The following is a 27137-nucleotide window of genomic DNA, read 5'->3' as shown; positions in this document are numbered from 1 at the left end:
GTCACTGGTAAAATGTTACTAAGTTTATCAATAGATTCACCGTATCCGTGTGTGAAGTTGTATGGTAAGTTTTATCTTTGCATTAAATTGCATTAAATTGTAATCTTATGTAAGATCTATCCTTCATATCATTTGTTTGTTTTGCTCATATTGAGATGCCACGTATTGCCAGTAAGAAACTGCAAATTCAAAAGCAAATATTTGTGTTTGAATAAATTCGGAAGTTTGGCTCTAGTCTGAACGTGTTTTTATTGTTCTTTTTACAAATGCCAAGAAAGGGTTTGCTGTTGTTGATGTGTATTGCAATTTTCATTTATCAATATTAAATTTATTCAGTTATTTTTCTTAATTCATATGTACATGCACTCGCCTTTACAATTTATAAGTTTCAATTGCACAAAGTAATGGAATGTGATGTAGACCTAACCGTCTATAGAAGAAAAATTATAGCGAATCTAATTAAGCATTGTGTATATTAAACTCTTTACATGAACGATATTCATGACAGCTCTAACGTCTTGATGTACTGTTAAAAAGTTTATGCACATTGTCTTTGGCACACTGTGGGCTTGGAAGATTCCTTACAATATTGATGTTGTCATTGCAACCACACGGAAATGCAGTACCTAGTTTCCTAAGCTAGTATTCTTTTCGTTGTCTATGGAACGGAGTCCTTGAGTAAGGTTATTTTTGACTATGCACCATGCGCCCCGATATTTGCAGACCTATTTTTGCATTCATGTGAAACAGAATTTATTGAAAACCTTCTACATGAAAAGAAAAAAATATTTTGCTTTTGCTTTGAATTCAATATTTATAGATAAATCTACGACGTTTTATTACATAACAATATTCATTTCTACTTTGATTTGATTTCGAAATAAAAGATACAACAGAGTGTAACACATCTGTTTTATATTTGGATATATACTAGAAAAAGCCTTGACCTTTGAAAAAAAATCGTTTTGATTTTCTTGCAAAGCTTGTGCAGTTCTTACATGCAAGATGTCACAATACATGTTTATGTATATAGCTACTAAAACGACAACATAATATTGTTATAATCAGTTTATTTGAAAGATTTAAATTATATATATTCAAGACAATTTATTTTGAAGCTATGCAAGCAGACAAAAAAGTCAATGATATGTTAAAAAGTCAAACTTGTTCGGTTTAAAAACGTTTGTTAAAAAGTAATGTTACCTACCACGCCCTCCAGGTAACATTACATAGCAATGGTTGACAATGCATGACGATGGGTAAAATGTTCACTATTCAGAATATTTGCACGTACGGTTAACTGTGGATTTTCTTTTAAATGCATTAAATGCATTCTAAATACATTCAGTATAGCAAAAAAATATTACATGTTTATTTAGGGTAACACGTGAATTGTTGTCCGCGGAAACCATTGCTGACCATTGTAGTGTGTTTAGCAGTCCCCTGTTCTGTACAACAAAGTTCTCACTCAAATTTACAGTTTTATGTGTGTTTAGCAGTTTTATGTGTGTCTAGTGTCTAGCAGTCCCCTGTTCTGTACCACAAAGCTCTCACTTAATTTTACAGTTTTATGGGTAATCAGTATATTTTTCTCATGCTGCAATCAATGTATAAATATTTGGATTTATAATGAAATTTAAAAGCTGTAAAATGGAGTTGTGAAAGAAACATCTAACAAACAAACACTAATTTATTTATGCTTTGCCACCTAGCCGCTAACGTAAATAAGTACATATATACTATGTATTTGAACAAGAACATGCTTTCTTTGATTGCTGTTTGGGGGTTGGGGTTACATTGTATACAACTTTTTGTCAAAGGAAAGTAAGCTTCTTTATTTCTTTTAAATAAATTTTAATTACTATTATAATTGTTGGAAAATTTTATACAATCTAAAGCGTTTCAAATAAATCAGTCAAATGACTGACATGTATATGTTAACAGGGGATTTACATGTCAAATTTTTCTCCAAGTAAATTAATATCTAAAATGAACTCTAATATAAATTATGCAATATTCTATATTTACTTTACATATTTCATTAATTTACATAAAAGTTAATGTCTTCAAAAGCTTGCATTCTGTTCCCTGAACAAGGGTAAATTAGTTACTTATAATCAATAATTTATTATTCATCAAAGATAAATATCACATGTTTTAATTTGTTTTATACTTGTTTTCTAATAATTTCTTCCTGGGAGGCTATCCTTTCTTGTTGATAATACGTCAATGATCTGGGAACTTGTAGCTTTCCAAGAATTTTAATTTAACGCATATTGCCCTGCACTTTAAATAAAATTTCAAAAGTTTAATTTTTATGTGAACATGATTCGATTGATATTTATGTAAGTTCACCCAAATGATTGCCTTTCATTTTTATGTACCTGTGTTTGTTTTTATCAATACTAATTGCATGAGTTAGTTAAGACATTTGATTTTTATTTGTATGCCTATAATTTGTAGATACGAAACACAAGTCAAAAATATTTTGCCAAGTATTTTATTAGGGACAGCGTACTCATATGTAGGATTTTGCATGGTAAGTTTTATCTTTGTATTTGATTAAGGATAAGACGAATTCTTTCGATTCGCATATTATTCTCAAGAAAGGATATTACAACTGTATCTATATATTTCAGATTTATAGCTTTATTAAACATATCCTGGATTGTAATTTACCATAGTTGGGATAAGTACAAACGTTCATGTAATCTTAAAAATCTTTTTCACTTCTACTTTATGAAAAGAAAAGGAATTTCAATATCTTATACTTCCCCCGAAATTTGAAAAAAAAAGTATTTGTGTCCTCAAGTTTTAGTTAGAAAGAATGTAACGTGAAATGAGAGTTCCGATAACACGAGTACATGTTCCTCCGTGTATTGAACCGGTCATGGTAGCCTAGTGGTAGGGCGATCACATTCTGATGCTTGAGTTTCTGATTAATAATATCTATGTCGATTTTGGAAATCAAGTCTTCCAACAATCCGTCGGAATTCCCACGGGTTCTCATTGCGCCCAGTTACTAGCAGACCTATTCTTGTATTCATATGAAGCAGAATTTATTCAGAAACTTCTACATGAAAAGGAAAAAGTTTCTTGCAGTGGCCTTCAATCAACAGTTATATATATCAAAAAAACCCAGTTTACTGAGTTATATCAAGTCAATATACGATTGAGAGTAGATAGTGTTAATAGATGAAACGTTTTAGATATATATCGAAATAGCAATGAATGCTACAAAAAAGAGTTTATTTTTCCTTTCTTGTAGAAATTGAAAAAAAAATGCTGCTGTCCCCATAAAATGATTCCGTAGCCCACTTAATTTGTTGTTTAAGAAAATCTCTAATCTTTTGTTTTAAAGTTTTGCATTTCCACCAAAAAAGGGATAAAAGCACTCAAAGTATAAAAGATGATAAAACGCTTATTAGATCGTACAGTATTTACTATTTATACTCGTAACTGTTGTCTGCTGAGAAGACACAATTTAAAACTACAGATTTCATTTTTCTTCAACGTTTTTTGTCATTAATGTAGGTAAATTAGTGGAAAATAAGATATAAATATGATAGCAGAGTGCCTGAACTTTATCATTTCTTAATATTATCCTTGCCAACCCTACGCATTTAACTATTTAGGCAAATAAAAAAGCTGAAAGAATGGTTCTTTTGGTTCCCCTCTTTCTAAACCTGCTTTATCTTTTCTATTTCTATTTTCTATTTGATGAGCTTCTTGGTTCTTATTGAATAAGCTGCAGTACGCATACAGGGTATACATTTCCTAAAAGCTTTTAAATTAAACGTTTTATTTATCAATAGAGATTGTTCTTTCTGACGTATCCGTATAAGTATCAGTATCCGCATACGTATCGAGGTGAGAGAGGCATCTCGATCCCGATGTCTAAACTATTTACTATAATTTCCATCGTTATTTGTTTGGTTTTAAAGCAGCCCCATCCATTTAATAATATCATATGGTATTTTTTCTAATAAAAAATGTATTTATTTGCTGTAAACGTCTATCATTTCGCTGGAAAATTTTAAAAAATAGATAATGAAATTAAATAAATTTGTATTTGTTTTTATTACACTGTTTAAAACTTTGATTGCAATTTTGTTTAAAAACATTTATCGGGATCCCCCTCTCTCCCTCTTAACATCAGGACATTTTATTGATTGATTCTGTAATTAACATTAGATGACATCAAAGTTAACCCCCCCCCCCCCCCCCACACACTAAAATGCAAAAGACGTTGATATCCACACAATCAATAAAACCTTGTAGCCGTTTTCTATAGAGAATTTGCTTCCAGACCCTTACCAGCATATGCTTAAAAATGCCAGTTCACCCCCCCCCCCCGGGAACACACACAAATTTTCATAGCGTCTGTTGACTTTCCTCATTCTTTTTTCAATACCTGTATGTCTTCCCTTCCCCTCCCCAGTTGAAATTGCTACTTTCGTGCCTATTCTCATACGGCTTGATTTTGCTTTATATTTTTTCCTTTCAGCAGTATTAACTTGAAAAGACTTCATGGCGACAAAAAAATAGGTAATGAAATGAAAATGCAATTGTTAAATTTGATTTTTCCTTTTAGTTCTCTTGTTGTCGTACGTGCGTATTAGATATTATTCATGGATTTATATAGAAACTGTTTTATAATAGGGTATTCATTATTTTAACTCTCTTTTTATAAGAAAGAAAAGAACTTTAGGCTAAAAAATTCCAAAACAATAGATTTATCTATTTCTTCTATGCTACCTTGTCCATCCAGCTGATTTTTATTTATTTATTTATTTTTTAATTTTATTTATTTATTTATGCATTTGAGCCCAGATCGGGACAAGTGTGAGTCAATTCAACACGCAGTTTATAGAATTGAAGAGAAGAGGCTGCTTCAACGTAGCAGAGAAATAAAAAACACAGAATAAATGATAAAATTTATACAAAACATTTAATTGATAAAATTTCAGCATTTTTTTTTTAGAGTTTTGATCCCGCTTGTACACAAAGAATTAAAGTAGTCTTAATTTCAATTAATAAATCATTTAAACTTTAGTCAACATGTATATAAAGTAATGTATAAGACATAAATAAAAAAAAATTCTGTTTATCTCCTTTTATCGACAATTGTTAATTCATCCCCGATAAAAACTGCGTGTAATTGCATCACTTTCGGAAATGGTTGTCCTTTCTCAAGCTCTCTGGAATTTCGGATACGGCTATCACCTAACAATTTAGGGAATTTAGAGTCTTCAAACCATCCCTATTGCCAGCTTTCCAAAGCTTTTCTGGAGAACTATGTCCATCATATATAATCAAATGATATACAGAATGTTAATAATGATAAAAAAGAAAATGAGGATCGAAATTTTCAGTGCCCCCCCCCCCCCCCCACACACACACACCCTTACACACAGAGTATGCAGTATAGTCAAATTAATCTTTCACAGTTAATGTATCCGTAATTATTTTTGTGGAAAAGAGGAACTCAAAACTTAATATCCATCCCCCCCCCACATACATACATACCCAGTAATAGGTTTTTTAAGAGTTTGATTAATATCTACACATTTTTATTGTCAAATTTTGCTAAGGTGACTTGTCATTTTTTGGTTTCTCCCTGCCTCGGCCCATCTTCCCCCTTCTCCACTTTGTTAATCAATTTTAAGTGTCTGCTTGATGTATACAAACTTATACTCATCTAGAATGTTTGATCTCTGACACCTCGTACAATTCAACTTTGTTAACTTATCGAAGTTTTAATTGGTCCAATCAAGTTGCATGAGATAACGAGCGTTGACTGTATGCATTATGGGGAATATGTCTTGTACTGGTAAAGGTTACTTCGAGAATGAAACAATAATATATCCTGATATTGTGAGAGAGAGAGAGAGAGAGAGAGAGAGAGAGAGAGAGAGAGAGAGAGAGAGAGAGAGAGAGGTCCCTTTTTAACCTTTTTTTTAATTTTTAAACAATTTAATAAAAATATACATACTTTTTTACTAATTTTATTTTTTTAAAATCCTTCCATAAATGATAGGTGTGAACAGCAACTTGATACGTTTTATTAGAAATATTACAGTTATATTCACTTTGTTAACTTATCGAAGTTTTAATTGGTCCAATCAAGTTGCATGAGATAACGAGCGTTGACTGTATGCATTATGGGGAATATGTCTTGTACTGGTAAAGGTTACTTCGAGAATGAAACAATAATATATCCTGATATTGTGAGAGAGAGAGAGAGAGAGAGAGAGAGAGAGAGAGAGAGAGAGAGAGAGAGAGAGAGAGAGAGAGAGAGTCCCTTTTTAACCTTTTTTTAAATTTTTAAACAATTTAATAAAAATATACATACTTTTTTACTAATTTTATTTTTTTAAAATCCTTCCATAAACGATAGGTGTGAACAGCAACTTGATACGTTTTATTAGAAATATTACAGTAACTATATATCTTATTTTCCAATGAATGAGGTTAAAATCAAACAAGAAACGATGGAAATGGTACCCAACGGTTAAATCATCGGGATCGAGATGCCTCTCATACCTCGATACGTATACGGATACGTATACGGATACGTCAGAAAGAACAATCTCTAATAATACATAAATAAATTCAGATAATTGAATTTGTCCTTGAATCTCATTCCAATGATAAAATAAGACAAAGTGACGATTTATTTCAATGAGATTGTATTTCTACCAAAACCACAGAACTCTAACCTCAAGAAAAATAATATAACTACAGTATTTTCATTTATTATACTTTTTATGATTGATCCAAAAATCCAGCCTAGCTGTAATTATGATGGCATGTTTATCTGTCAGCATACCTTGAAATCACTTATTTTCGTTTTGGTTCAATTTTCATTGCGTTCAAGGTATGAAAAGACCCATGAATTCCACCAAGAAATGTAAAATTTCATATACATAAATACTCAGCTAATTTCCCAACCATGAAATCGAATTAAATCCTCCTTAACCGATTTTTTCTTCAAACCTAAAAAAACGACTCCAAGAAAATGTGTGATTTCACAGTGAGCTCTTTTTAGTTAAGATTGATACTTTCTAGAAAACACCAATTTTCTTACGAGCAGTTCTATATTCTTCGAATAGTAATTTGTATGTTCTTGTACAATATAGGATGATACGAGAAAACATCATACGTAAAAATATAGTCATTTTAATTCTATTTTATTTTTCTCTTTTTCAAAAGATTTAAAAAAAGATATTTTATGAATTTTTTCTAGTTTCTTTGTAGACTTTTAATAATGCCGTTGGGAAATAAAAATAGCGATGGGAATACAATATGGATTATTTTGAAGAAAGGCATCGATATAATCCTGGTATGTACTTTATAACAATTCATCAAAACGTTTTTCGGATAAAAAAATATGAGGATAATATAACGAGGGCCTATAAGAACGAGAAATTTTTTTCCATAGTTTTCTTGTAAAACATAAACAGAATATAAATGCCATCCTTTGGAGAGCATGATTAGAAATCAATGTGTATTTTTGTACAGTAAACAGTTTGTAGATCACATTAAATAATTGGCAATTCTGTTTTAATTACTTTTCTAAAACAAATCGTACACCCGATTTTTATGCAATAAAATGAAAAATGAATGAATATAACAAACAGTTATCAATATCAAAAAAATCTGTCAATAATATAATGTGCAAAGAGGTCATACAATACGAACCCTGGAAATTTCAGACGTGAGATCAGGTGCCAGCTGGAGCTGTAAGCATACTCTTTTAACAGGTTACTGACGCCGTTAGCCCTATGTACAGATCAGGTTGACGGAACATTCCGTATATAAATTCAGTATAAAGACTAAGGCCTAAAAAATTGTTTACAGCCCAGTAGCTATGTACTTCGGTACTACCTTGAAAATACGGATATATATACGGATGTATATCTGGTTGCTGTAGTAAAATTTTAAATTTTATTTCAAAATAAAAGGATTATCTCCCCATACATAGCTCTTAACCTTCAACGTATTTGGCTCCAGACTTTGGCATCTTTTAAAGGTCTTCAAAGTCTCTTTTAATTCAAATATTTTGGATTTCCAACGTTTCGGCATGGGCATCATTGAAGAGACATAACTTGTCGAAATGCGAATCTGGTGCATCAAAATTGGCACCGTTTATGATTCACATTTGAAACACGTCAGCCAAAATACAACCCAGTGATAGAATATATTTTCTAACAAGGTCATTATAACGACGATAGAATTAACAAAATGCTGATTTTAAACAATCCCTGTAACATCAACTTGCCTGGCAGTTGCCTTCATCGGCTTAAAAATTGATCGTGCTCGGAGTATTCTCTTGAGTACCGAATAAGCTGAGGGTCGAAAGCACCATATACAGATGAAATTGATCTGGAGAAATAAAGAGTGAAATTGGACACACTTTATTCTCTACAAGGCTCCAGATTCTAACTTCTGGCAAAGAAGAGGTCAGAGAACAGTTCATAAGAAGAAATTAAAGTTATCATTTTTCACCCATAATAAAAAAATGGTACCCCAATACCCCCCCCCCCCCCCCATTTGATTAGATCAGAATGAGACTAGAACATTAAGTGAATGACATCTACTTGAATACGCTTGTAAAATAAAAGACTCCTTAATAGGATGAATGCACTATTGGGAATAATGTTGTCGGTTACCCTAAATCGCTCTCATCATGAGAGTGCAGTATACTATCATTCTAAAAATCTACAAGTGGAAAAAAATATATAGCTGGCCAAGCAATTGTGTCCATTAACAAAATCTTACGATAGTAAATATAACATGTTTTCATTCAATGGTTTCCAACATTGTCAAAAATGATTAGCATTTCAATGCAAAATCCACAAATTTCACTTAAACTTCAAAATTCACACATTTCACCTAAACTGACTCCAAGGAAACAAGAAAACAACTGTAAATGTTCCATTTTACCTTCGCAAACACTTTAACTTAAAAATATCTTTATCAAATATTAATGGTGGCATGGAATGTGCATGTCCTGACCTCATATCCGCATGAATAAGATTCCTTCTCTACAGTTTACACATACACTGAGTGTAGATATATACCAACATTGTATTGAACTGCACGGATTGTTGGTTCTCCAGTTGTATCTTATGTTAGGGTTCTTGGAGGTGTATGGTACGAACTCGTATACAGTTTTATAATTGCATGCTTATTTCCTCTATACATACCTAGCATCAAAACATATTTTCATACTAATAAAAGGTAATTTTATTCTAATGAACTGTAAAGAATGATGTATTACTAATATTTTATTCCGTTTATTCAGTTTCTTTTGGGTCTTGGCTGGATGATAATTGGAGCTGTAATCCTTGGGACAATCTCATCCAACAGTGACATCAACAAAATTTTAAACATCATTACAATACTTTCTAATGGAGTCGGTGACGACATCAAAATCCTGTCCGTAATGTTAATTGTCATAGGAGGAGGTACCATGATGTATGCAGTATTTGGTTTTGTTCTATTCTGTATAAAAGAAGAAAAGAAGAATGAGATACCTTCGAGATGGAAAACAATGCACATTATCGTATGTGTTTTAGCTTAATCACTGACGTTTTATCCATCATGTAACTCTCCTAACCGCTCCAAAATCGTACAATATGCAAAAACAAAAGGTGTAATGCTGATTATAAATTGAAATTCATCTGCTTTTACAAGATATGCCCTGTAAGCTATCAAAGATATTTTCTAAAATAGAAGTAAGCAATACTTCTACAATCAAACATTTAAAAAATATTGTTCTCAAAGATAAATGTTATCATTTTGACGTATTTTGCTCCAGTCTTTGGCACCTTTTTCAGCTCTTTAAAAGATATTTTATTTGAACATTTAGGATTTCCAAAGTTTCGGCTTGAGAATCACTGAAGAGACATAATTTGTCGAATGCGCATCTGGTGCATAAAAAGTTATACCATCTGTGATTTACATCTGTCTGAGACTAAATCACATAGATGAAATGTGAATATAACGAACAGTTATAATGATCAAAATCTATTTAAACATGATAAAGTGTGACGAGAGCTAACAACGACCCCTGGAAACAGAGGTAAGATCAGGTGCCATGGAGAAGTGAGGATCCCCTACAACCGATCACATCCGCAATATTCCCTTAGTCATGATTGGGTGAACAGAAAAAAATCCTTAAAAATTCAGTGTGAAAGAAATGACCTATTATTGTGTATGAAAGACGTCAGTCAACGCTTTATTTGCAAACAAAATCAATGTATCGACAATAGAATTTGCAAAATATTGACTTCAAACAAGATTGTTGATATCCTTGAATCAGCAACAAATTTGTCAGTAGCCTCATTTTAGAAATAATCGTTTGTAAAACATGCTCTTGCGATTCGAATCAATTGGAAGACATGGCAGATTTGAATATATACGATAGGATAATACGTTAAATTGTAATAATCCTTGTATAAACATTTATTTTCAGTAATAAGATACAGATATACATGACGGCGTATACGTGTCATTTAAATGTTGTAGAAAAATAAAATAAATTCGTTTGTACAAGTTTTAAAAATTGTTTGTACTATTAAAAAATCATTTGCACGAATTTAAGCAAGATTTTGCACAAATAAGAAAATTCTTTATACAAGTCTTAACACCCTTCCCTCTCCCGCTTTTTGTTGCAGCACGGTCAAATTGTCCTACGTTGATGCACCAAAAATGTTTTCGTGGAAAGGTGAGTTGTTGTAACCTCGCCCCCTCATTATTTTAAGGGGGTAGGTATTTAATTTTTTTTTGGAGACACTTATTTGTTTGGCAATTATTTTCTGGTTGCAACTCATTCTTCTAATTTTTGAAAAAAAAAAAAAACCGATGCTTTGTACTTGGACACAGTTCACGAAGTTAATGTTTTGAACACATATTCAAGAATGAATAATCATACTTTACGATGCTGCATATGTTGAAAGGACATTCTCTATTCTCACGAATTTATTGACTTAATATTTACATAACCTAAACTTTTGTTTGGTGTTTTCGTTATGATTTGTTGAAGCTCAAAACTGCAAGCGTTGATTAAGGTGCCAAAAAGTATTTTAAAAAATTGAACAAAAACAAGCAAGCAAAGTAAATAAGAAAACAATATATAATATATGCAAAAGGAACCAGCCTTGTTGCATAATGCATTTCAATTTCTTTTGAATTGTTTAGATAAAACTTACAATATTTTAGATGCTTCGAGTTATCTTATCTCGTTTTTAAGAAAATGATTTCATGATTTCTTCTCTAATATAGACCTATCTACAAAAACGAATTTGAATGTCGGTGGGATGGGGTAGGGGGCAAGAGGTGTACTTCTGAATTTTTAATTAGGGAATTAATTAGGATTGGTCATAGATGTGTTCTTTTCATAATATCATCAATTGTCTCATAGTATTCGTGTGGAAATTGCATATTTATTTTCATATCCATAAACCTACTTTGATTTACTGAATCGTACAAACAGTTTTTTTTAAATGTACAAGCGATTTTCTAAACCATACAATTTTCTAAATGGTACATTTTTTTTCAAATCGTACAAACGGCTCTCTGAATCGTAAAAAGGGACTCAGAAATCGTGAAAAAGAAATTCTAAATCGTACAACGATTTTCAAAATCTTACAAACTATTTTTCGTAATCTTACAAACCAATTCTGAAATCGTACAAACCAATTTTGAAACCGTACAAATCAAATTTGAAATATTCAAAAATGATATAAAAAAATTTAACAAACGAATTTTTAAAAACTCTTTTTCCTGCAAAATTGAAAAAAAAATGAAATAGCACGTATACATGTATGCCGGTCATTTAACTACATGGTGTTGAAACATGGTGTTTAAACAGTAATAAACAATTCACCACCTGACCAATTACCCCGCATGTTTATCCAGCGAGCCAAAAATACTTTCATATCAGCTTATATAGAAATACGAAAACTGCAATTTAACAAAGTTTATACAGAAGTTTCTTTTGCATAGACAGAAATGAATTTTAATAATGTAACATTCAATATTTAATATATTTTATTTTATTTATACTAAACAATTAGATTTTCTAATTGAACCATCGTTCCGACTGAGTAACTGGTTAACCGACAAATTGCGTGCTTGTGATTTTATGCTTTAATTCTTCTGTATAAAATACAGCAGTTTTCAGTTTTTATTTTTTTTACAGTACCCTGTTATTGGTGTTTTATTGATTGTGTCAACGATAGTTGTCCTTGGCCTATGGAGTCACATAAGAATTAAGGTACAAAGAATGGAGTATTTGCCATTATTTTCCTGGACATAATACTCATATAATATTCATCACATTACTCGGAATTAATATATATATATATATATATATATATATATATATATATATATATATATATATATATATATATATATATATATATATATATATATATATATATATATATATATATATATATATAATTTTTTTAAATATTTTAAAAGTTTGAAGAGGACGACCCAAAGATTCGTTTGCTTGAGAACATGAGAACATACTTTACATCAGATGTAGTCGGCAACACAGATTCATTTCCAAATTCATGGAACAAACTTTTTATGGAGGTATGTCTTCCATGAAAGGAAAACGTTCTCTCTTTTAGTATCAGAGAGTGTAAATTTTTATAAAAGGCTAGTTTTAGGATATATTTTTTTTTTAGTTGTAATACTTTGTGAATATGTCATAGAAAAATGTTTTGATTAAAAAAAAGTCAAAGAACTCTTGGGGTACGGAACAACGGGGGGGGGGGGGGAAGGAGGTCCCGTCCCTATGCACCTGTGTCTGATGCATGGTGAAATGAACATACAGTAAAAAAAGGCAAAAACGTCAATATATACTTTGACATGAAGTGTCTTGAATATTTCTACAAAATTATCAATCATAAACAAAATCCACCCACGACAGACTCGTTCATATGAAGTCTACTGAAAGAAAGACAATTTTTAAAATTTGCAAATTCCAAAAATTCTGGTTACTCCCTTTTGATGATGTCAGATATGATTCGTGTTCAATTTTTGTCACGGGGAATAAAAATAATAATAAAATTCGGCATCATTATAAATTTTGAAGTTTTGGCTTCAGTACTTAAACAAATCAAAACACAGGGAAATTTATGTTTGATGCAAGTTTATAGCTCAAAATTGTCTGAAGCAAAGTATGTGTCCGATGCAAGGTGAACACATAAAAGCATGTGCAAAACACGATGTAATGACATTATTAACTTTGTTAACAACGTTTTTCATACTGTCAATATCCACGATAATATATCGATATCAAATCACGATTATTCTTATGCCCTTAATATTGTCTTTTTTTAAACATGTGAGTTACTTGAATACTCTCACTTTTTGAAGTTTCCTGACCGTGTCAATATCGTTGATATTGACGCTGCAATATCGACACATGTTCTCTCGCCCTTGCTTTGGTCAATCATTACTATTGTGTATTTGTACATTTGTATGTTTGAAATGTTTGAATACTTTACAAGGGCAAAGATTGTACTTGTCATCGATGTCGTCAATATCGATATTGAATCAATTTCGTCATCGCTTTTTGACTGTATTTCTTTATGCAATACTTGTTTTATGTACTTACCGATTGCTAAGTTTGCCCCACAGTTGATATCATAGATATTGATGATACCATACCGATATCATAAGATTTTTCAAAACGTATTATGTTTACCAACATTCACCCTAACCCTAATTCAAAACCTTAACCTAACATTAATCCCAGACAATAACAATCCCTTACCCTCTGTTAATCATTTTTCTCTATTTACATATTCGTGTCAATTACGAATCAATATCAGCATCACCTGTGATCTCATATAATTAAATAATTCATAAGCTTGAAGATCAGGGTCGAAATCAATATTCAATATTTAATATCGACATAATACTCAGTCTCAAATATGGCAGTACATCTAATTTCAGAGTACAGATCACGATCTATATCGATACGATGTAAAATTCCTGATTTTGTCGAGATTATATTACATTTATGGACAAAAGTTTCTGGTAAAAAGAATTAGAGGCATATTTATTTTATTTGAATATAGTTATTGCATTACTCTCAGTACATTGATAATCAAATTTTCAAATTCAAGTGCTTCCTCTGGTCTTTACCAGATTATTAATTTATCTGAAATTAAATCTATTAACAAATTTTATTCATAATGTTTAATTTGTGGAATCATTGTAATTCGTGGGGGTCTATATTCCTGGGCAAGCATAATGTTATTGGTTCGTGAGGACGAAATTTCGTAGGCAATTCGTATATATAGAAGAATTAATGAATAAATATGTGGACAAAAATGTTTGTGGGGATGTAAGTTCGTGGATAAGGGAGGCCTTCGAAATCAACAAGCATTGGTCCTCCTCGAACATTGATGATTCCTTGGTACTTCTTATTTTTTCCCTCTATAATTGAATCGATGTAAAAAGCTTATGTTATTTTATCTATTTATTTGGATTAGTTGGACTGTTGTGCAATAAATCCTGTGTTCAGCAAAGATAATGATTTTGACCCGACTCCTTGGTGTAGAGAGAGGGGAGAATGCCAACAAACTAATTCTGAAATTCCAAAGACCTGCTGCAAGGGTGTCACAGTTAACACATATGCGTCAGCTCCATCAGACTGCCATGCAAGTGTAGACAGTGGAACATATAATTCCAAGGTAACTCAAAAAATATGATCTTCGGGAAAATCAACCAATTACTGATAGTGTTTCAAGTTGGATTGCCACCCTGAATTTAGGGTAGGTCAAGGGTTTGCTATTGTCATCAATTAAGGTACACAGTTTCTACGATAAGATCGTTGCTTTTATTCGTGTATTCCATTATGAGTCAGTTACGTCACAAAGGTGACGTCGCATTAATTCTTGTTTTTTGTCTAAAATTACCTTATAAATAGTCAATACGAATCAAGTAACTAGATACAAAGTAGGTATATATATCGTATGATTCAAGATCATTATGTATTCTACATCTGATATTATAATTTGTAATGTCTATGGTTTTCATATGTTAGAACAAACATTCAACATAATAAATACAACTCCGCCGTCTCCTATATAGGGCTGGTATTTCCTTAACAATTTGTGGATAAAATGATAAATTTTTTGTACAGTATGTGCTTGAAATTTTAAGACCTTGTCACACCAAGCTGCGTCCCCACAGCGTTGTTAAGTTTTTAAAATCGTCACGGCGTCCCTACGGCGACCGACCGTTTCTACGGCGTTCTCGCAGCATGCTACTGTGTTTCAACGGAGATTTCTTGGCAATTGACTGCACTTCCGTGGAGTTTTCACGACTTGCTAGGAGTTGCCACCTTGTTCACGGCGTTCTCACTGCGCTGGCTACATCCACAGTACGTTCACAATGCGCCCTCAAACGCAATGACATCTAAGGACTCCGCCAGGTCTCCGTGGAAGCGCGGTCTACAATGACTGCGTTCATGCTGCAATCATGTGGGTCTTAACGGCGTGCCTACGGAGCTCCCACTGCGTTGATGAAGATCTCACCGTGCTGCTACGGCGATCATACTACGTTTCTACTGCGTTCATTTGAGACCGCACTCCCACGGCGCGTACTTCGTGCATGCCCAAAGTTCGCGGCGTCCCCTTGCATTCTAGAAGACACCCTACCGCATTCAGTGGAGATCTTGCCGCGTTGTCACAGCGTTGTAGGAGACTCTACTGCGCTCACGTTTTGCATTTTTTATGGACGTCGTGCGATTGTCGTGAGGACGCAGTCCCGGTGTGACAGGGGTTTTAATGAATATAAACAATGTGCTAAAAAATACTTTCATTCATTCATGATTATATTAACTCGCTGTGTCGCAGCATATAAATCTTCATGCTCGAACATGTTAGTATCAATATACTGTTCATTCAAACTTTGTGGCCATTACTAGTGGAGATTAATTGCTTCATGTTTTCTGCATTTTGTGAAACGATGAAAAAAATACAATGAATGAAATATGGAGATATAAACAGTAATCCAGCTCAAAAGTCCGTTGAAACAAAACAAATTGGGAGCAGAGCAAACACGGACCTCTAAAAAATTCAGAGGTGGGATAAGGTTCCACGGAGGAGTAAGCATTCCCTGTCGACCGGCCACACCAGCCGTGTGCTCATTGTCATGATCGAGCAAACGGAAAATCAGCAGACAATTCAGTGTTTAAATAATGACCTAACAATTAGTGTGAAATACGTCAGTCTGTCTACATTTAATGATAGTTTGAATTTGCTGTCAAGGTCATTGTATCGACCATAGAACTTGCGAAATGATGACCTCAGAGGAGACGGTTGATATCCTTGCTTCATCAACTTGTCTGTCAAAAGCTTGCCTCGTTTTGGAAATTGTTCGATCATGGCACATGCTCTTGCATAACGAGATATAAGCTCCATATGCGGGTGTTAAGGGTATATTGCGACAAGGTAAGGTAAGTTGACGATGGAAAATTTGAAATCATCACGTTTGTAATAAAAATTTTTGGCTACTAGGTTTATCATAACGTTATAGTCATGAATAACGCTATAAACGCAACATTCTGGGAATATAAATGCAAACAAGGAAATTAAGTAGCAAAAAATCTACTGGTGAGACATGTTGATTTTTTAACATCAATATTTTAATTTTTCTCGCCATGACGTTTTGAAATTCCTGCCAATTCCTCTCTACACCTTTCAAAAAATTAACCGTTCACGGTAGCTCAGTTGGTAGAGCGCTTTCTTCGTGATCGGGAGGTCGTGAGTTCGAATCTCGGCCGCGACTGACCTAAGTCGATAAAAAATGGGTAGCAACTGTTCCTTCGCCATGCTCTCGGCACTTTGAAGTGAAAGTTTCGGGTCTTTCGGATGAGACTTTAAAAACCGAGGCCAGGTGTCACGGCAGGCGTTGGCACGATAAAGACCCCTCACTGCTCGATTGCCGTAAGTGCCGAGTAAAGGTCAAAGGTTGAAGCCCTTCACCGGTATGTGGTGACGTCTCTATATGAGTGAAAAATTCTCGAATGGGACCTTAAACAGCATACAATCAATCAATCAATCAAAAAATTATCTGATTTTTTTAAAGACAGTTTTCCCATATAATGTGTAGAAAAACGTCGCTTTTCTAACTACTTAAATAGGAAATATTAAAAAAAATATTAACCCCTTTAGAAAAATTACAGAAACTATGCTGCAAATTTTGAGAAACAATTTTAGGGTATGTTTTTTGCAGGTAATCCGTGAACTACTTTAAATTTCAGAGAGAGAGAGAGAGAGAGAGAGAGAGAGAGAGAGAGAGAGAGAGAGAGAGATTCACAGTCTGACACATCTGTTTCTTATTTGGATATTTTACTTGAAAAAGACGTTAATGGTAATCTAACAACAAAGCTTTATGATAAACGTGATGACTTTAACTATTCAATCGTAAACTTCCCTTACTTATGCAGCAATATACCCTTATCACCTGCATACGGGGTTTATATCTCTCAGTTGATTCGATACGCCAGAGCATGCTCTACGTACGAACAATTTCTTAAACGAGTTAAGTTATTGACAAACAAGAATATCAGCAATCACGTTTATAGTCATCATTTCGTAAGTTCTGTGGTCGATACAGTGACCTTGTCAGCAAATACAATCTATCATTAAGTCAAATGCGGACTGACTTTTTTTTCATACTAATTGTTAGGCCATTATTTACACACTGAATTGTCGACGGATTTTCCCGTTATTTCCTTTCATGACAAGGAGCACACGGCTGGTGTGACCGGTCGGCAGAGATGCTCACTCCTCCATGGCACCTGATCCCACCTGATGTCTTAGAGGTCCGTGTTTGCTCTGCTCCTATTTTGTAATGTTTAATGGACTGTTCGTTATCTCCACATATTTCATTCATTTGTTAAAATCTATTAAACATTGAACGTATTTTATTTTACAGGGATGTTACGAAGTTTTAAGGAATAAAATAGATATTTATCCTTCAGCCGTAATTGGTGTTGGTGTGCCACTTTTTATCTTTGGGGTATAGCTAACAATTTATTCATTAAATCATCTCCTTTATATGACATGGTGTTACATGCATATGTAATCTATTTATTTTTTTTTAAACAGTTCACAGTTTTTTGCATTGGGTAACCAGGTGTTCTTTATACTATTCAGAGATATAACGATATAAAAGTTTTATTCATAATGTTATTATATGATAGAAAACTGTTTGTTAAGAATCATTAACGTTTTCAAACGTGATAAATAACTGAAATATTATAAGTCAACATTTCATAATTATGATATAATTACCTTTTTATGATGAATGTTATCAATCAATCTTATGTAAATGTATTTTAGATAGTTGCTGTTTTCCTATTCTTGAAAAACGTTTTGCATGGATTCAACAATTCAGCAATTGACCCAGAAAATCAATAACAGTGCAAAGTTTGCATAATAGCGGGTCATGATCCCGACTCGATGATCTGCAAATTTCAAGAAAAGCAAGATGAAAGTGTTGTTGCTTTCCACAGCCATACCTGATATCAACTATGAATTATTACTACTAAATTATTTAACAAGAACATAATTATGAACAAATGGAATAAAAAATACAAAGTTTTGAGACAACAGTAAATATATATAAAAAAATAACATCTATATAACTGTAACGACTCAAATTTTATATTACTTCAAATAACATAAGTTGTAGGTTTTCAGACTAGTTAGAAATACATTGTGGAAGGTCTTGATGAAAAGTCTGATTTCATTACATGTAACGGTATGAATGTAAAATTATTCTTCACTGCATTGATAATTTCAAAATATAAGATAAAATCTCGACTAAAAGTCTGCTGTGACAGAAATTCATTGTAAACTTGTTAAAATTGTCATTATATATTTGTATCAATATTTTGCATTATTTTATTTGATAAAGTAGTAATTTATGAAGTATTGGAAGTTGTATAAGTTTGTATATTTCAATATATATTGCCAGTTGGTCCATAAAATCAGTTGTGATCTCTGTAGTTAGCATGGAGGAGGACAATGTCGATTATTTTATTTTCATATGAAATAATTGACAATTTACAAATATCTTATAGACGTTTTGCCGTATGTGCCTTCGCTCCTTCTTGATTAGTTTATGGCCAACATTAGAGTTGAACAGAATATACTTTAATGCTTGGTATGAAGTCAATTCTTGTATGCGTGATATAAATGTTATAATCTTTAAACTTCGTTCTCCGGCATCTTCAAACAAAGGAAACATTAGGGAAAAAAAGCAGAAAGAAAGAAAACTGAAAAAAGTCGCCTCAATTATGCCGCCAGATGAAATGTTGTCGAACAAAGGGTGTCACCCTCCAGAGGCTGGGGACGACGCAGTTCGCATGTGATCTCTACAACCAAACAGCCTCAAAAAGACAACTAAAGCCGGACGCCATTTGCAGCGTGGCTGGACCTTCGGCGGGGGATACTACAATGGGTGATGGGATGCAAACGCCCTCTGAGGTCAAATAAATAACGAGCTTTGGCTTGAGTGTCACTAACCCAATCTCACTGACCAGTACTAACCCGGGACTAACACAGTCGTATCATAACGCCACCCAAAATTGCACTCAGTCAACAAACACGGCGAAGCACAGCACATATCAACATGTTATCTTTTCAACCAAGGTAAAGATTCAAACACTCGTGCAGAGAATGCAGTGGAAACCATCCGGCCAACAAAAGCCAAACAAATCTCAGTAGTAATTCACTGGGCAAGACCCAAGTTAACACTCATAAATTAAAAAAACATCTCTTAGACATAATAGCCAACATGCATTTGTAATTGACGGTTTCGCAAATTGTTTTCAAATAATGCTGGTCCAAGAAATTTCAGGGATTCAAAAAATCTTAAAAGTGCCAAAGTGTCATTTGAAACAAACACATCGTTAATTTAAACAACATTCATAAAAAGCTAGCACTGCACACAAAGCGGTTCCTTTGCTCAATCACATTTCGCTAACTTACAAACTTTTTTCGCTATGCTTAGTACCAAAATGGACGGAGATCTCTGCCTTATACATCACCTATCATACCCCGACAGCCATTCTGTTAATCACTACTTCCCCCAGTCAGAATGCGCAGTTCACTATTCATGCATTGATGATACTGCAGCCATTGTTGCTGTGCTTAGCCAGGGCGTCTTGCTAGCATAATCCGATATTAAGTCAGCTTTTTTTCTTCTTCCAGTCAATCCTGTAGATTTTGAACCCTTGGGCTTTAAATTTTAAAATGAGTACATTTTTGACAAAATACTCCCTGTTGGAACTTCCATAAGCTGTGTCATCAGGGTAAAATTTGCAACTCCACTTCATTGGATAACTCAAAATCAATCCCGTAATCTTAACATACTCCATTATTAAGACGAATTCCTTTTTACCGGCCCACTAAACCCTGAGGTGTGTGCCGATACATTTTCATCATTTAGAATTATTTGCTCAGATAATGGGGTGCCAACTGCAGAGGAAAAGACACCCCTCTCCACTACCATCATTTTTCTTGGCATCGAGATTGACACTCATGAAATGGTAATGAAATAACCAATTAAAAAAAATCACTAAAGTCTGCAATAGTCAGTATCTCAATTTAAAAGGTGATTCTATGGTCACTTCAGTCCTTAATTGGACTTCTCAATTTTGCATGTAGGGTCATAGCCCCGGGGCGGCCTTCTGTTGCAGACTCATTGATACAACCTCGGGCATTCTAAAACAACATCACAAAATCAGGGATACAAAGGACATACATACATAAAAACCTACAAGTGTGGATGTCGTTCTGTAGAGACTATAGCGGGGTCATTTTAAACACCTGTTGGGTGTCTGCTACAAATATCCAATTATTTACCGATAGTGCAGGGGGTCCACTGGGTTTCGGCATTTATTTTGCAGGTAGTTGGGCATGTTCTATATGGCCATCTACCTGGACAAGATCCGACATCATTAGGGACATGACATTTCTAGAGTTGTTCCCAGTATATGTAGCTCTGCTCTGATGGCCCCCTTCATTAGCCAATAGATAAATACTAATCCACATTGACAATATGGCTGTATTTTGTACCATAACAACCCAACTTCAAACTCCAAACGCGTAATGAACCTCATTCGCAAAATTGTCATAATCATGCTCAAGTATAATATAACTGTGAAAGCACAATACTGTATATTCCCCCAAAAAACTCAATAAAATTGCTGACAGTATTTCTCGTTCAAAGGACCAAATTCCACCGCCTGGCCTTTGCAGCAGATCTCAGACCTATGCCTCTACCAAATTACATCAGGAGGATCTAGACTCAGAATCAGCAAATTAATGCTGCAATATCCACAAATACTAACAAGCATACAATTCGGTTTTCCACAAATGCCTAGAATTTCTTATGGCTTACAATTTGTCCATCTCCTGGCCTATAATAACAAACACTACATTGCATTTCATAGCATATCTTTCATTGCAAAAGCTTTCAGCCAGTATTATACAACTTAATGTACGTGCCTTGTAATATTTTCATAAAGTAAGTCTATTTCCAAACCCTACAAAGTCATTCCTGATAACCAAGTCAATCCAGGGCCTGAAATGCACGAACCACACTAAACGTGATGCGCGTTGCCCAATTACCATCAACATTCTGCATAAAAATGTGCAAAAACTTTCACAAGCACAAAAAGGTATATTAGAAAATAAACCTTTTCAAACTCGCCATCTGCTTCGTGCATATTTAGCGGTTAGGGGAAATCAGTGTTACAAATCAATTTTATAACAGAAGTAACCATGTCATCAGTTTACAGGATGTAATTAACAATCCTAGTAAAAACCAAATTAAAAAAAACTTATCCCAAATTCAAAAGCAGATCAAACCGGGCACCAAAATGCTTGTTATCAAGAGCGAACCTAAATTCCCGACAATATGCCCAGTCCAGACACTATATATGTTCCACTGCCAACGACCTTTACCCGACCCACCCAGGCTATTCTTCATACACAGCGATACAAGTTCCCTAATTAGATACCAAAATAATGCAATTCGAAAGAAAGCTTCGGTAATAACTTGGGTCCAGGGTTATTTCGAAATTCACAGCTTCCGCATTGGTAGAGCCACCGACATGGCATTAGGGGGGTCTCATTCTGACATCATGAACGCAGGTAGCTGGAAATCCAATGCATTCACCACCTACCTTAGAATATAATTGATCACACTATACAGCACCATTTATAATCTAACCCTACCCCCCCCCCCCCCACCCCCAAGCCCTTCCCAGAAAGCATAAGCTTTTTTACTGCACATTTATTTATTACTTGGTTTATCTAAAGAAAGTCATTTTAGGTGACAAAACCATTTGGATTATAATAGGATCCTCAATTCCATATTGGGCAGGTGAATATGCCTAGCAACATGGAGGTGGAAACCTGGGCCTCCCAGAAAATCCAGTGACATGCCAAAACGGGAATGAAGTGACATGATTTGGATCCCTGCATCCTTTATTTCCTTAAATCACTCCCACCTTCAGTATCCTTGTAATGAACTTAGGATCAAATGATCTGGTCTCAAAAGAACTAAACAGCAAAGTCCTAAGACAGGAAATAGTAAGTTGAAAAACAAACAGAATAAAGTATTGGGGATTTAAAACAAGTTAATTACTAATAGAATTAGAGTTGTTAAATTTATTCTGTTAGAAAACTGTAAATTAAAAAAAAATTCGAGCCAAGGAAATTGATGAAAACTGTAAAAACTCTAAAATCACCTCATTATTAACTATGTATTGAAAGTTTTGTGCCCCTTCTTTCTCTTCCTGCTTCTTCCTCTATTTCTTTCTCAATCTCTAAAATTTCTTTCACATATTTATTGCCTTGTGTATAATTGTGATTGTTTGTATTTTTGAATCATTTGATTACAGAATAAAAAATCATCAATATATCATCAAAGCCCTTTAACAGCACTTGTTTCGATCTTGTTGTTATTTGAATATTGCCACTGATTGGTAAAAATTCTGATGTATGTGCTTTAAAATTATTTAGAATTTTTTCTTTTTACCAAATCCTTGATTTTTTTTTCAAATCACCATCATGTTATAGAAGAGAAAATTAGTGAGAACTAGAGCCGAGCTCGTTGCAGAGCAACGAATAGGTCTTCCGTTGGAGCAGTGACCTTGAGTCAAGGTCATGCCATATTCTAAGATGATAAATAATCTTTTAAGGGACTATCAACTTGCAATGCTTCGCCAGTAGAAAGACAATAAAATAATGTACACTTTCTATTTCGTGACCTTGAACTTGTCCAGATGACCTTGCGTCAAGCCATGACACACTCTGGTTATGACGCAAACCTATCTGTGTTACCGACTTGACAAGTTAACACATGTTCTTTCAGACCACACATGCAGTAAAAGTATCTTGTTCTTAGTGACGTTGAACTTGAGTCAAGGCCATGACACAGTCTGTATGATACCAACAATACCCATTCTGAGTGTTTCCAATTTGACAAGTTTACACATGTTTTTTTCATTTCGTTTCCATATAGTTGTAATTTATTACTTTTAACTCGCTGGCTTCAAATTTTATTGTATATATGTTTTATGTCCAATTTCGATATTGAAAAACGTCGGCATCTTTGAGTACGTGTACAAGGTGCATTACGTTACCCTATCACATCATGTTTTATAACGCAGACCATACATGTATATATAGTCAGCGTTATAAAAAAGGTTTAAAAAACCCATTTTATTCATCAAAAATCTCTGCTTAATTATCTTTGCTGATTTCTTACAGAACTAGAGTGTTCCCAGGAACGCATGTGTCGCCTGCTTTTAGCTTCATTAAAGATGTAACTAAGTCTAAAAGTTATCAGCTATTTATTTGCTAAGGCATTGAATAGTTCATGCCAAAAAAACAAAACAAAACAAAACAATCCAGGGATAGTAAGACTGCGATAGAATCTAACAATCAAATAGAAATGCAAATCCTTAACCCCTGAAAGCTAAAATGGATATTAATGAAATTTGAATAAATTTATTATAAATAATTATATATAAATTATTTAAGTACGTGATTTCAACAATCCTTCGAAAGAGGCTTCAGTCTTTCATATCAGCAATTGTCAGTCTACACCATCCATTTTGGAATACCGATCCCGTTGTATTTTCATAGTACTTAAATTTCAGTTTTTGTGGTTTCTTTATTTCATACAGTGTCAAAATACATTGTCATGAGATCATAAACATGTATAACTGTTAATTATTAAACCCTGCCTCTGTAATTTCAAAAGACATAAGTTAAATTTAACCCTCCGCAGTATATTTTACAAAATAGGTCAAAGGTCAATGTCAAGTGAACTGTAACGCTGGTATTTTTCAAAATGTTTTATGACAAACAGTGCACACTCTAAATAGCATAGACTTACCTCATAAATATCAAAAAGAAATTGTATATCGGCATTATTGGTTATTTTGAAAAGTAGGTCAAAGGTCAAGTTCAAGGATATCTAGGTCGGAAGCCATGGAAAAATACAAAAGCCATAGTGTCAAGCTATATGTGCAAAGTATCAAACCCATACCTCTTACATTTCTCGAGATATAAGGTGTGACAGACGGACGGACAGCAAGACAGACGCCAGGTAAATTGATCGCTAAGTGCTGCTCTGCTCTGCAGGCGACACAAAAATGTTTGTTTGATTGTCTGTTTGTTGTTTAACGTCCCTTGAGCTGCCAGCATTTGCCAGTGGAGGGCTGCAAATTCAGACCTATACTCGACACTGAAGGCCATTGAGCAGTGGGGAATTTTTTTCATGCCGGCACCTACTGCTAAAACGTGACCTCGGTTTATACGGCCTAATCTGAAGGACCATACTCCACGTTCTGTAGTGAAATTGTTTGTTTGTTTGTGTGTTAACGTCCCCGTCGAGATTTTTCACTCATATGGAAAAACCACCACTTGCCGGTGGAGGGCTGTAAATTCGACACTCAAGGCCATTGAGCAGTGAGGGATTTTTTTCATCCCAGCACCTACAGCTACACGGGACCTCGGTTTATACGGTCTCATCCGAAGGACCAGTCTCCACGTCCCGTAGTGGAATAGTTTGTTTGTTTGTGTGTTGTTTAACGTCCCTCTCGAGATTTTTCACTCATATGGAAACGCCACCACTTGCCGGTGGAGGGCTGCAAATTCAGACCTATACTCGACACTCAAGGTCATTGAGCAGTGAGGGATCTCTTTCGTCCCAACATCTACTGCTACACGGGACCTCGGTTTATACGGTCTCATGCAAAGGACCGGTCTCCACGTCCCGCAGAGGGAGTCGAACCCACGACGTAAAGATTAACTCCTTACTCCGCGACTCTAGAGCAAACACTCAAACCACTGCGCCACGCGGGCGACGTGGTGGTATTCGAAACCACAACTACGAATCGTAGGGGTAGAAACATTTTGATAAATGTATTATTATTATGAAAATCATGTTCTGACTTAAGCCTGTAGAACGCAATTTCATTTTTTTCTGGGACGGGGCACAAACAATCAAATTTTTTTGATATCTAAGCAAAAAAAAAAAAAATAATAAAGATAAAAATATAATTGCGGGGGGGGGGGGCACGACCATATAGCTTTAAGCTATATAGTGACTAAGAAGGAATAACTTGTCATTTGTCAAAGTCTTTTACCTAAACTCTTCACTTTTAATTGTCAATGACAGATTCTTGTTACAAAGTGAAAAGTATACATTTATATGTAGTACAGCTATCCATCTCATATGCATAATCTATTTCATGAATCGTTTTATCCTAAAGGGAAAGTGAAATCTCAGTCAAAATTTGTCACAAATACTGGACTCTCTGATTAATTATAATATACATGTAAGAACGGATCGTCAATTAGGACTGCAGGTTTGATAAATTGCATCTTCAGCCTTAATTAAAACGTTGTTTCGAAATATTACACTGTATCTATAAAAGCGTAAAATTAGAATTGACCTAAAGAATATTTTACACCACAGGGGAAATGCTTCCGTGGCACCAGAAGTTTACAATTTTGATTGACAGGTGTAGCGCCGTGCATGGATTTCATGTAACTATGTACAAATAAGAAATGAAGGGATCTAAAGAAAAAAGTTATTGTGATTGACATTGTAATTAAAACAGAGACAATTAACAGTAGTTTGGCTGTGCTTGCCTTTCTGACATTTGAAGTAAAGTTTAAGAATAACTTATCATTGAAATGAAGTTGTAAAAGTGTATTATCAATTATTTTCATTTTCATCATTAGATGTGCTAATAAGTTTGTTATATTCAAGTCCATGTATATGTACTCCTTGTACATTTTTTTTAACCGTGTGTGCAAGTGTAATTAAATTATAAAAAGTTAACATACTTCTTAAATGCATGGCATTTACGTTACACAGTTCTGGACATTAGAAATAATTAAGCTTATAGTGTTGGCGATATTTTATCTTTTATGCTAAAAAATATGTATTACATAAAACATGTATTTTAAAAATTCAGCACAATATAGCCTTTCTGATACTTATACATAGAAAATCAGATTACATATGATATGAATGATCTCTTCTCTGTAAACAGGTGTGTTTTGAAGAGGACATTGAAGGCGAAAAGGGGCTCGAATAGCCGCCAGTTTTTTTTTTCTTCGGAAAGCTGTACAGTTATCTTGGACGACATATCGCGTACAAGTACAGTGTACAAAACAGCAGTGAAAATAAAAATAATGAACTCAAAGTTTAATTCTCTTCTCTCAATTATTTTGTGAAACATAATTACCAACAAAGATATAAGTTTTTACCAGAGTGTATACAAAGCGACTTTTCAAGCGGTACATGAAAGCGTTTGACGCGTGACCAGGTACGTGTAATTGCTTTCAAAACATGCAAACTCAGACTACAGTATCAGGTAGCGCAGGTTGCTGACCTGTCAATCAAATCAGCAGCTATTGTTTTATTTTTGTATGATTGTTGGGCGGTATGTTATCGATCTTAAGCTAGGTAGATTTTGTGGGCGTTAATGGAAAATTGGGTGTTTAATAAAAAGCACATGTACTTGTCATATGCTGGAGTTACAAAACTATAGT

The 27137-nt window shown here is 34.0% G+C and overlaps 1 protein-coding gene across 2 annotated transcripts; it reads left to right on the top strand.

Annotated features, from left to right (window-relative positions):
* On the top strand, positions 1-18939 carry LOC133174376 (uncharacterized). Of its 2 annotated transcripts, none has more exons than XM_061309492.1 (8): positions 1-64; positions 7261-7345; positions 9311-9571; positions 12212-12286; positions 12499-12615; positions 14529-14729; positions 17983-18066; positions 18390-18939. In XM_061309492.1, the coding sequence occupies exons 2-8, from the start codon at positions 7271-7273 to the stop codon at positions 18465-18467; spliced, it is 891 nt and encodes a 296-aa protein (XP_061165476.1). In that variant the 5' UTR covers positions 1-64; positions 7261-7270; the 3' UTR covers positions 18468-18939. The 2 variants fall into 2 exon arrangements, with proteins under 2 accessions (XP_061165476.1, XP_061165477.1); XM_061309493.1 differs by lacking the exon at positions 1-64 and adding an exon at positions 2503-2539.
* The last annotated feature ends 8198 nt before the right edge of the window (positions 18940-27137 follow it).

This window comes from Saccostrea echinata, unplaced genomic scaffold (assembly GCF_033153115.1).
Source record: "Saccostrea echinata isolate AGI-Se365-2 ecotype Australia unplaced genomic scaffold, CSIRO_AGI_Sech_v1 ptg000057l, whole genome shotgun sequence".
Lineage (NCBI taxonomy): Eukaryota > Metazoa > Mollusca > Bivalvia > Ostreida > Ostreidae > Saccostrea > Saccostrea echinata.
Note: the sequence above shows the minus strand (reverse complement) of the source record. Positions and strands in the feature narration are given on the sequence as shown.